General features: G+C 40.3%; 1 protein-coding gene across 10 annotated transcripts in view; it reads left to right on the plus strand.

The window, feature by feature from the left end:
- ppip5k1b (diphosphoinositol pentakisphosphate kinase 1b) overlaps positions 1-12,367 on the plus strand; it is a 212,640-nt gene that overhangs the window by 103,781 nt on the left and 96,492 nt on the right. For all 10 annotated transcript variants that reach the window (XR_004562139.1, XR_004562138.1, XR_004562140.1 and 7 more), the window contains exons 12-13: positions 772-847; positions 3,142-3,251. Coding sequence is in view for 7 of the 10 variants with exons in the window: in XM_034175924.1 (XP_034031815.1) it covers positions 772-847; positions 3,142-3,251 (186 nt within the window). In the remaining 3 variants the exon portion in view is untranslated. The remainder of the gene's footprint in view (positions 1-771; positions 848-3,141; positions 3,252-12,367) is intronic.

Genomic DNA, 12,367 nt, shown 5'->3' on the forward strand with positions numbered 1-12,367 from the left:
CCATTCTGTTTGTATTTCTTCATAACTGATGTAAATAAAGTTCAAGACATATTCAGTGACTTGAAAATGTTCATGTATCCATTCCCTGACATGTCTGAAGAAAACTGGCAATTAAACGGATTATTTACAGGCATTATACCAAAGGGGCTGATTACTTATGCAACCCATCATCTTGGCTTTTATATTTTTAATTAATTTATATCACATTGTAAAGATTTGCCTCTGTCCAAGACAAATTTTCCTTAGGGAGACAAATAAAGACATTTTGACTTTACTTTCAGTTTGAGTCTAAGGAAGATAATTTTAGAAATTTTTATATTGAGAAGCCTGGGGGCTGAATACTTTTGCAACCCACTGTAAGTGAAGTAACAGAGAGTGTCGTGAGGGATGTTGGGGGACGTGATGGGGGAACAGGGTGAGATGGAGAAGGAGAATCTGTTGTGTCAACCCTAACGGGAGCATCTGAAAAAAGACGTTTACTTTTACCAGGACAAAATGTACAACAGATTTTCTGTTATACTGTGTTTGATGTACATTATTTTTCATGAGTATGTTACTTTTTTCACACGTATGTGTATTTTTACACATAAGCTGCTTTTACAACTTGGTCTCACTGCAAAGTATAAAATGGTAAATACAGTCCAGATTGCCTCTAGGCCTTCACTTATTACATTTACTTTCTGAAATAATACAAGGAGTCTGAATGTTTTTACCTTGGGCATATTTTTCATAATTTTGTAACTGGCATTTTGTTCTGATTTTCTTATACAGGTTCTTTGAGTTGTTTGAAAAACATGGAGGCTACAAGTCTGGAAAGCTTAAACTGAAGAAGCCAAAACAGCTGCAAGTGAGAGAGAAAATTTTCAATCTAGTGTTTTGTTTTTGTTTTTTTCCTCGCATGTCATCTGTTCTACTGGTTTTTGTTTTTAATACTTCCTGCTCTCAAAGCATTTTCCGTTGAGTGACTTCATTGAGATTTCAGAGACATGACACTAATGCTCATGTAACATATGTGGCACTTGAGGATTGTGCACTACAAAAGTACTTTGTTACTTCAATTCAGTTCGGTTTATTTATGTAGTGCACATCACAACATATGTCGTCCCAAGGTGCTTCACAAGGGTAAGGTCTTACCAACCACCCTGAGCAAGCACATAGGCAATAGTGGTAAAACTCCCTCAGGCCTTTTTTTGAGGAAGAAACCTCAAGCAGACCAGGCTCAGAGGGGTGCCCCACTGCTTAGGCCATTCTGACTATAGCAAAGATCAAATAAAGTACAACAAAGAATTTTCATACATGCAAAACACACACACACACTCACACACTGATCTTCAACCGCTTAGTCCAATTAAGGGTTGCGGGGGGCTGGAGCCTATCCCAGCAGTCATAGAGCGGAAGGTGGGGCACACCTAGGACAGTACACCAGTCTGTCACAGGGCCACAAACAAACAAACAAACACATTCACACCCACTCGCACACCTACTGACAATTAAAAATTCCAATCCACCTAACCCGCACGTCTTTGGATATGGGAGGAAACCGAAGCACCCGGAGGAAACCCACACAAACACGGGGAGAACATGCAGACTCCACACAGAAAGGCCACGGGCAGGAATTGAACCCATGACCATCTCGCTGTGAGGCAACAGTGCTAACCACTAATCTACCGTGTTGCCCTATATGCAAAACAAACAAACAAAAAAAAGTCAGATTATAGTTTGTTAGGGACCAATGCATGAAGGTGGCATGAATGTTCATATGGACATTAGTCAGGCTTCTTAATCAGTGGAGTTGCAATCTCACGTAGGCTGAATGCTCAAACAGGGGTCCAATAACCGAGTGCTCGCCTGCAGCGGCTGGCCTCGAAATCAGACAGCAACACCTCAAATGGAGAAAGAGAGAGCAGAGTCAGTCAATCCCCACATGTGTATTCTGAGCCATTTCAGTATGGTTACGTGATACACTCATTCATGCTGTCAGCTGAACATCTTTGAGTTCCAGGATCTTGAAAGTTGCCCAGTTGGCCTTTGATATTGCTTCATCACACAGCTGTGCCAAAAAAAAAAAAGAAAAAAAAGATGATTATATGTTTCATGTTTATGGTGTTACTCTGAGTAACTGCAATATTGCTGCAAAAAAAAAATGACATGCTGACAACCTTCCACAATTATCAAAATAAAGTAGACAATCGTAATTTGTTTAGGTTTCCCAAAATAAAACCAAAATGACTTGATCCCGCAAGACACCACTCACTCTGACACTACAGACTACAAACTGGAATATCAAGATCATAACGAATGTTACATTCTCAAGATTCATTCAAGTCTTGGAATTTCCTCAGAAAGATTCAGTGAGTAGATAGATAGATAGATAGATAGATAGATAGATAGGATAAAGTGGTTCAGGGTAGCGCGGTGGCTTAGTGGTTAGCACTGTTGCCTCACAGCGAAAAAGTCGCAAGTTTGCTTCTGACCTCGTCCTTTCTATGTGGTGTGTGTACGTTCTCCCCATGTTTGTGTGGGTTCCATCTGGGTGCTCTGGCTTCCTCCCACTTCCAAAAGCATGCAGGTTAGGTGAATTGAAAACTTTAAATTGACCGTAGGTAGGCGTGAATGAGTTTGTTGGTTCCTGTGTGCCCGCCCTATGATAGACTGGTGTCGAGGGTGTGCCCTGCCTCTCTCCCAATGACCAACAGGATAAGCTCCAGCTCCCCTGTGACCCTTGACTGGAAGAAGTGGGACAGAGAACGAATGAATAAACTGATTCAGATTTGGTGAACTTTGATGCACCAGATCAAAACATAAACCAAGTTTATTTTGCTTATATCTGGAATTGTTGCACGGAATAATCTGATTGCATGCATGATGGAAAGTAGGTAGTTGGTGAAGTAGTGGAAGTAGGTGTGGTTGAGGTCACGTGTCTGGAAAAGAGCTTGCTTGTTTTTCAGCTTCTTCATTTCAAAAGCAAAGGTCTGGTGTTCACAAAGGCCACTGCTGCTTGTTGCAGAAATTTGCTGAAAGGATCCAAAGCAAATTCAGTTTGAAATGTTCAAGCCTTCCTATATAATTTTTTTTATTATTGTTAAACAAATGAATCACTTGCCAAGTTTCATATCTTTTTTCAAATCATACTGTCCTCAGGAAGTTCTGGATATTGCCCGCCTTCTACTGGTTGAACTGGGCCAGCACAATGACTGTGAGATTGAAGAAAAGAAATCTAAACTGGAGCAGCTCAAGACTGTGCTGGAAATGTGAGATCTCTCTGCTCCTCACTCACATACAAACACATTATCATACATCATCATTATGCAGCCGCAATTCACCATTAATTATGAAATCACATACGTACCAGCCACAATGCAAAACCCTGTCAACAGTGGTTCAGTCATCGTTCTCTCTCCTCTGACATGTTTACCTTTAAAATGCCCCCTCCCTTCTTTGTCTCTAATCATATGCTTCATCTTTTCTCATCTCCATTCTTTCTCTCCAAAAGGGAATCCACCTTGAATGGCACTCAGTACGCACCCATTCTTAATTTAATGGATAAGGTTTTACCATCCTGTTTTTTTTCCCTTTAGATTTAACTAGAGTGTGTGTGCAAAACAATAGGAAAACATGTTCCCAGTCAGGAGAATCTGGATGAAAGCTTTGATTTTCTGATATTTAAACCAATGTCAACCATTACATTGACTTCATATACAGGACTGTGGAGGAAATGTTGATGCCCCTGGTGGAAGCTTGTTAAAGACACTGTATCAGCAGAGGGAATGTAAGATGATGGTTGGGAGGTGTTCCTCATGTTTTGTACACTGAATATATATGTTTTCCTTAACTCCATCCATTTTGAGCCATTAATATTTCTCACATTACACAGCCATATGTATGTGTCACAGTGAGTTTCTGTGTGTAAAGCCGCATGTGCTGTGCATGCCATCCTGGCCACATATCAGCTGACCTCTAAATCATCTAACGTCCTCTTGCATACGTTTTACGGTATTTCTGCACTATCTTTGTTGTTTGCCCTTTCCTCTGTAAAAAGGAGACCAGGAATGGACGGAATAAACAATTATAAATTCCTATATTTTTACATCTACTGCCGTTTGCTCTTTTTACCCCAGTCACGTTGTTTTTGGAACATGAAAAATGCTGATTATCCTTGTAGCTATTTCTGTTTCATCACTTTAGTTCTCACACACTGTTTTTTATGTAATGTATCGATAGAGAAAAAAAGTTTGGCATATTGTTATATGGTAATTGATTTTTACTTGGATCTGGCAAAAAAAAGAGTAGGGCCTGAAGATTTATAAAGAAAAAGCATTGAAATAGACATTATACAAATTAGCAGAATTTATGAAAATGTTTGCTCTTGTCTAGAGTAGAAACATTAGATTTTGGGTCAGATCTGGATGATGGGATGGAGTTGATAATTTAACAATTAAATTTAAATCATTCTGATATTGAGAGTTTTGGGGGGCTTTTTTAGAATGTGGAGAAAACGTTGTCTACAATGGGTTGAAAACCACTACATTTTTAAGCACTTTCATTTAAATGTTGTGGAGCTAAAAGACTTTGAATTTCCTGATGATGATGATGATTATGATGATTACCTATGTTAGCCAAGTGGTCTCTGTGTGCGTGTATGCATGCATGTGTGTGGGGAGAGCTGACATTTGCCGTTGGGTATAATTATGTATTTTGGGTCAAGGAGGAACAGTGCGAAAACAGAAAGTTGATAGGACTAGTATTTCTTTTGAGAAATTAGTGATATTAGCTAACAACAGTGAACAATTGACATTGTGCTGCAATGGACAATGGGTGTTTGAGGTTTTGGTGTTTTAAATGCTGTTACTGTGGTTCATGTTAGTTTAACAGTGTCGTTAGTGTTATTGATTTGTTGTGTTATTGTAGTTCACTTGGTTTAGTCAGTTAAGTGCCATGTTGCCATTACCATAAGTGAGTTAAGTGTCATGTTGCCATTACCATGAGTGGTTTAAGTGTCATGTTGCCATTACTATGAGTGACTTAATACCCCATTACACATACGCCGATTGAGCCCGAATGGCATCAGAATGACATATCCGGCCACAATCGGGAAGTATTGAGGTGTGGTCTGAAGACCTACGGACAGTAGTCTCTGAGCAGTCTACATATTTGGTCCCATTCGCTGGGCTGTCCTGAGTGTGTTGCACATGTTCAAAACACTCTTGGCGCCATCGAGATAGGAGGCACATCTCACGGCGGTCTATATGCAGTTTTTGCGTCATTTGATCGCAGTCTACATATTCTGATGGCATCAAAACAGCATCTGAAATGATCTGATCACGGTTGATTGAGCTCTGAGATTGATCAGTCACAGCAAAGCCTCCTGGCATGTTGTGCCACATATGTCCACCTCCACTGGACCCCGGCCAGGGAGAGTAAAGATAATGTTGATATGTAATAACATGCATGTGGTACACATTCATCATGTACAGTGAATGTGAACAGTGCACAATCAAACCGAAAGCACTGTGTGCCGCTGCGCCTCTCCATGGTCTCATGCACAGTAATGCATCATAGCGCACGTCAGGCACGGATCTGAATGGATCTCACCGCTGTAATATACATAATGGTACTTGATCACCATCTGACAGCAGTCTGTGTCATCTCAACTCTTGTCCACATTCGCTTTGGATGCCATCATGCAGGTGTGGACGAGGTAGTCTGGCTGCATTCTGACAATGCTGACCATGCCTCTTTCCCTCCTGACTGCATCCGATGAAGGTGATATTTTCCGTTTCGGCCTGGTTAATTCACATTCTTGTTATGTGTGATGGGGCTTTAGTGTTATTTTGCCGTGACAAGTGTTTGATGATGTCTTTTGCCACGTCTCTGTTTGTGGGTGTGTAAAAATAAAAGCACCTGCTTGCGGCAGAATGTAGAAAAGGCGAAAAGCTCTGTGTGCATGTGTGCCCATAACTTTGATCATGGACAACCTGGGAAGAGCTGACATCTTCTGTTTGTTATGCTTATATATTTTGGGTCATGGATGAATGCCGCCCAAAACAGAATGTTGATTCAGGACTAATAGAGAAATGGACACTGGCTAACAACACTGAACAATGGATGTTGATAATTTCATTTTGGGCTCACATGCCATCCCAGCAGGGGGCGGTAAATCATCTATATATTAAAAGTATGCATGCGTGATTTTATTTAATATGTTTAGTACATAATGTAACTGTAAATACATTAAAAATACATGGATGACAGTAGAAAATTTCCATTGTGGTCCATTTAAAAATAAAATGGCAAAATAGAAGTAAAAATAAAATAATAATAATAGTGTGTGTATATGATAACAAGAGCTTAAACAATTGGCAAATACATTAAAACAGTAAATTAACATTTAAAAAATTATGTAATTAACAGGAAATAAAAGGGTTGAGTTCTTCTAAAAATTGTTGAGGTCTAAGGTTCTAAAAACATTCTGGACTCACACGCCATTCCAACTCATAATGTCAGCTACGTTTTTATAAACACTACCCAAACTGTTGCCTGTGGATCCCCACGGGCAACACACTAGTTATTAATTATTGCATGAGTTATTTTTCGCCTTTCAGGAGGTATTCATTCCAGTTGCCCTTCAGACCCAACAGTGTTGTTTTAAATAGAAAGTGGACACCAACTTAGTGTCTGGGTCAACAACCCAAATTCCCTGGCTGCCTGTCAGTGTTATTTATTCCATGATCATGTGCTGTCCGCTTCCTGTCACATTAGAGAACACTATGCGGTCATTAGCCTGCACAGTGTGCCAAATTAATGATGTGCATAACGTTCTGTACAAGCGGCGGCTCATATGGCATTTGGGTGGACTTTGGAAAGTCAACATGATTAAAATTAAATTTGTGGCACTTAGTGCTATATCACATGTATTTTCTCTCTTTGATGTGCACAAACACATACTTGGAGACTCATTGGAGTGAGCAGACTTTAGCTGCTTATCTTCAAAGTTCCTCCTGAGTGACTGAATTATTGTTAAACCAACTGCTGGCATTGTGTCCTCTGACCTGGTTTTGTGTATGATGAGAGTGTCACATCTGAAAACGTCACCTAGTTCCTCCTTTTGGTTTAGGTGGAATGGATGTGTAATTGACGCGTTTTGTGCTTTGTCATGTATTTTTCTTGACACTTCAAAGTGCGTAGTGTATGCCGCATGCCAGATTCAAACTATTATTAGGGAGCGTTTTCCGCCCACTTCCTCTCCTCCTCAAACTCGAAGCACATGCAGGTTGCTATGTCAAGGACACAGGGTCTACGTGAACAAACAATTTGGACGTCACTGTTCCTGTAATGTATAAAGTAATTGCATTCATACTGTAAATTCAGTCAAGTTCGAGTCAAACTTTCATTTTCAGTCTTATTTCTGCCACGTTAGTTATTGTCAAGACTTTAAGCCGGCGTCACAAGATGCAACCAGACAGGATGTGACACATCACGTTTTGATCAAGATGTGTGTGTTACTGTCAGGTACTGGTCACGATAAGATGCACATTTTATGAAATGATAGTGTGTGTGTGTGTGTGTGTGTGTGTGTGTGTGTGTGTGTGTGTGTGTGTGTGTGTGTGTGTGTGTGTGAGAGAGAGAGAGAGAAACAGCAGAAAATGAACAGTATAGAAATCACCACAGTAGGTGTTGGTGTGGTTGCTTTTTGCTTTTTTTTGCTTGCTTTTGTCATTCACTACTGAAATAAACAGTGACAACTTAAAGAAATAGGAAAAAAAACGAACGAAAGTGGTTTGACCATAAATTTCCAGACTTTCAGAGTATGGACATTACGGAAACGGATGTTACCAGGTCCAACAACTTCATAATAAAGTGTGCTTGTAAATCTTTTGTTTAAGCTGAGCTCACATGACACAATGGCTCTGGGGTTTTAAACAAGCCCAAAGCTTCATGACGGTACCCAAATGTCATGATTCAGAAAGACTAGTATTCTACCGACCTGCACTGATCAAATGAGCAAGCTTTTCTGTCGGTTGGTTTAATTTCATGTCTTTAAACAGCCGTGGCTTTTGTGATTCATTTGTGTTAGCATGACACTGCGTTATCCCACAGTATTCAGCTGAGTGTGTGTCTGTGTGTGTGTGTGTGTGTCTCATAATCTTGCTGCCTTGCTAACCCAGCTGCACAGAGGTGGAATGAGAGTATTCAGCTTTTGAAATTTTCTGCTAGTAGCTGTGATTAAATATAAGTTCTCTGAAGGACTGTTCTTACCTGTCAAGGAGAAAATGAGCCATCTGTTAATCAACTTTTTTGAAATCCTTTTGGGTTCAAAGCCACAAGCATCTTTCAAATGCTTCTGGAATATTATAACCTACATTTTATTATGTCTCTGGTCATGGAGAATTTTGGAAGGATGCCAAGAATTTTTAAAGCAGTTTGAAGTCATTTCTGATTGGAATCCTTTTCATATCTGAAAACCTAGGGTGTCCAGGTGCTACTGGCTGCAGGACTGAGAAATGAGCAGTGAGTAAGTCCAGACAAAATATCTACTTTCCATCATGAAATGGAATGCTTCAAACAAGAATATTCAAGGGTTGGCATTTTTGTCAGAGAGGCTGGTATTTCAGTTTAGCACATTTCCTTAACCTTTGATGACAAAAGTAGTCTGTTATGGTTTATATCATAAATAAATGGCATATACAGTGAGGAAAATAAGTATTTGACCCCCTGTCAGTTTTGCAGGCTTTCCCACCTACAAAGAATGGAGAGGTCTGTAATTTTTATCGTAGGTACACTTCAACTATGAGAGACAGAATCTAAAAAAAAAAATCCAGTAAATCACATTGTATGATTTTTAAATAATTAATTTGCATTTGATTGCATAAAATAAGTATTTGACCCCCTAGAAAACAGAGCTTAACAACTGGTACAGAAACATTTGTCTGCCATTACAGAAGTCGGACATTTCCTGTAGTTCTTGACCATGTTTTCACACACTGCAGCAGGGATTTTGGTCCACTCCTCCATACAGATCTTCTCCAAATCTTTCAGGTTTGGAGTTTCAGCTCCCTCCAAAGATTTTCTATTGAGTTCAGGTCTGGTGATTGGCCAGGCCACTCCAGGACCTTGAAATGCTACTTATGGAGCCCCTCCTTAGTTGCCCTGGCTGTGTGTTTGGGGTCACTGTCATGCTGGAAGACCCAGCCATGACCCATCTTCAAAGCTCTTACTGAGGGAAGGAGGTTGTGTGCCAGAATCTCGCAATACATGACCCCATCCATCCTCCCTTCAATACGGTGCAGTCGTCCTGTCCCCTTTGCAGAAGAGCACCCCCAGAGTATGATATTTCCACCCCCATGCTTCATGGTTGGGATGGTTTTCTTGGGGTTGTTCTCATCCTCTAAACATGATAAGTGGAGTTGATTCCAAAAAGCTCTATTCTGGTCTCATCTGACCACATGACCTTCTCCCATGCATCCTCTGGATCATCCAGATGGTCACTGGTGAACTTCAAACGGGCCTGGACATGTGCTGGCTTGAGCAGGGGGACCTTGCTGCCCTGCAGGATTTTAAACCATGACAGCATCATGTGTTACTAATGTAATGTTTGTGACTGTGGTCCCAGCTCTCTTCAGGTCATTGACTAGGTCCTCCTGTGTAGTTCTGAGCTTTCTCAGAATCATCCTTAGCCCACAAACTGAGATCTTGCATGGAATCCCAGACCGAGGGAGATTGACAGTCATCTTGTGTTTCTTCCACTTTCTAATAAATAATCAGAACAATTGTGTCTTCTACCAAGATGCTTGCCTGTTGTCCTGAAGTCCATCCCAGCCTTGTGCAGGTCTACAGTTTTGTCCCTGGTGTCTTTAGACAGCTCAGACTGTTGTGAAAGTGTAGTGACACGGACCCACAACAGGGGGTGCAAATGAACGGTCAATAGATGAGCCAAAAAGTAACAATGTTGTGAAGGAGCACAACGAACATACAGACAATCTCAGAATATGATTACAGTCAATCCACAAAGGTGACGTGTGGGCAGGCTCGAGGATAGAAGACGTCTGTCCTGAGAAGAGCCGGAACCACACGATTTCCGCCGCCACCGAACCTGGTGAATACTGGAGCCGCCAAGTCCCGAATTCCCAGGTGATCACCGTCCCCGACTGTCGGATCTGGTACTGCTGGTGAAGAACAAAGACAGTCAAGTGTGGGTGTGTGTACACCCCGTAACAACAACGGTGGGAATGCCACCTCCACCTCTCACTCAATATTCTGCAGAGTACCACAGTGATTCCTCAGGGGAAAAGAGTGCCGTCCAGCACTCACTCAGCTTCCACAGACAGAGGGACCGGTAGTCCTGTAAACACTCACAATATACAGATTATATTGTAAAACACAAACGGCTGAGTCTATTACCTCCAAAGAAGTACGATATCTCAGCGATGAGGTGGAGATGACGTCTGGGTTTTATGGAGTGCGATGATGAAGAACGAGTGACAGCTGTCAGGAATTAATGAGTGACAGCTGTCACTCCCGGCTGTGTCCCTGGCGGCAGCGCCCTCTCGTGCCTGAAGCCCGCACTTCAGGCAGGGCGCCCTCTGGTGGTGGGCCAGCAGTACCTCCTCTTCTGGCGGCCCACACAACACAGACAGCTCTTTGGTCTTGGCTATGGTGGACATGTTGGAGTGTGATTGATTGAGTGTGTGAACAGGTGTCTTTTATACAGGTAACAAGTTCAAACAGGTGCAATTAATACAGGTAAAGAGTGCAGAATAAGAGGGCTTCTTAAAGAAAAATTAACAGGTCTGTGAGAGCCAGAATTCTTGCTGGTTGGTAGGGGTCAAATACTTATTTTATGCAATTAAATGCAAATTAATTATTTACAAATCATACAATGTGATTTTATGGATTTTTTTTTTAGATTCTGTCTCTCACAATTGAAGTGTACCTACGATAAAAACTACAGACCTCTCCATTCTTTGTAGGTGGGAAATCCTGCAAAACTGACGGGCTCAAATACTTATTTTCCCACTGTAGCTCCTTTAATTTAGGGACACAAAATTAGTAAATTCAGTAATATAATTAATATGTATATGTCGCGGACATGAATGAGCTCTTCAGCATCTCACCAAGTCATTTAAGTCCTTCAGACTTTTTTTGAATAAATGCTTCAGGGGAGCATTAGCGTGGCTAAAACCTTTCAGGTTCTGGGGGCTCCATCCCTCAGACCCCCACCTTTTTAAGCATTTTTCTTTATTTGCCTCTCACTTGCCTGGAAGCTTCTCACCATCTAACCATGTCATTTAGGCCCTTCAGACTTTTTTTTTTTTCAGTAAAATGGTTCTTGGGAGCATGAGCATAGCTAAAACCTTTCAGCTTCAGACCCCTGTCTATTTAAGTGTTTTTCTTTTTTTTTTTTTTCCTTTCAGCTTCTGGGGTATCCAACCCCCAGACCCCACTAATTAAAGCCCTCTTAACCCCTTGCCACTTTAAGCATTTTTAAATGTAAATGTAAAATAATATTCAAAGTTTTCAGCTAGTTGACAGTAGGACTGTAAAATATAGAGAAATTATTGTATCTCAATATTGTCATATCAGTATGATATACGATATGACTATGATTTCACACAAAGTGCAGCAACAGTGAAAATTAAACATTCTTAAACAAAACTGTAATAATACCACACTCATTTGGCACTCGTCATAATGTTAGGATACAGTGCCTTCCAAAAGTATTGGAACACTTGGTATTTCACACATTCTAATTTGTTTATGCCATTTCAAATACAAGAAATACAAAAAATATAAAGAATAAAAATTTCTAAAATTATCGTCCTCAAACTGAAAGCAAATCTCTAAAACTTGATCATACCTGTAAATAATAATTAGTTTTATTGCCAGTTTTGTTCAGACAAGTCAGGGGATGGAAACATGAACATTACTGAATATGTCTTTTACATATGTTATTTACATCAAGTTTCTCTCACCAAAACATCAAATCTAGGCTTGCATCTCAGATGTACTTTCTGGCAAATTGTAGCTGAACGTTCAGCTGCTCTTTACGAAAATCCTCCTCTACACCACTTCATCAGGAAGCTGTATTTTATATTTTTAATTAATTTATATTAAGTTGTAGACATGTGGTTTCAGTTTGAGTTTAAGGATGATAACTTTAGATTTATTTATTTATTTATATTTGAAATGGCATAAACAAAGGTGTGAAATGCCAGGTGTTGCAATATTTTTGAATGCAGTTTAGAAACACTCTGTGGCATGTGTATTTTTGAGTGAAATGCATCTTCCTGGTGTCACTCAGAGAGCAAAATTAAGAGGTTATTTAAGTCCTTCAGACAGCAGAATTAAAAGGTTATTTAATAGTTGCCTG

Source organism: Thalassophryne amazonica, chromosome 8 (assembly GCF_902500255.1).
Source record: "Thalassophryne amazonica chromosome 8, fThaAma1.1, whole genome shotgun sequence".
In the NCBI taxonomy this organism is placed as follows: Eukaryota; Metazoa; Chordata; class Actinopteri; order Batrachoidiformes; family Batrachoididae; genus Thalassophryne; species Thalassophryne amazonica.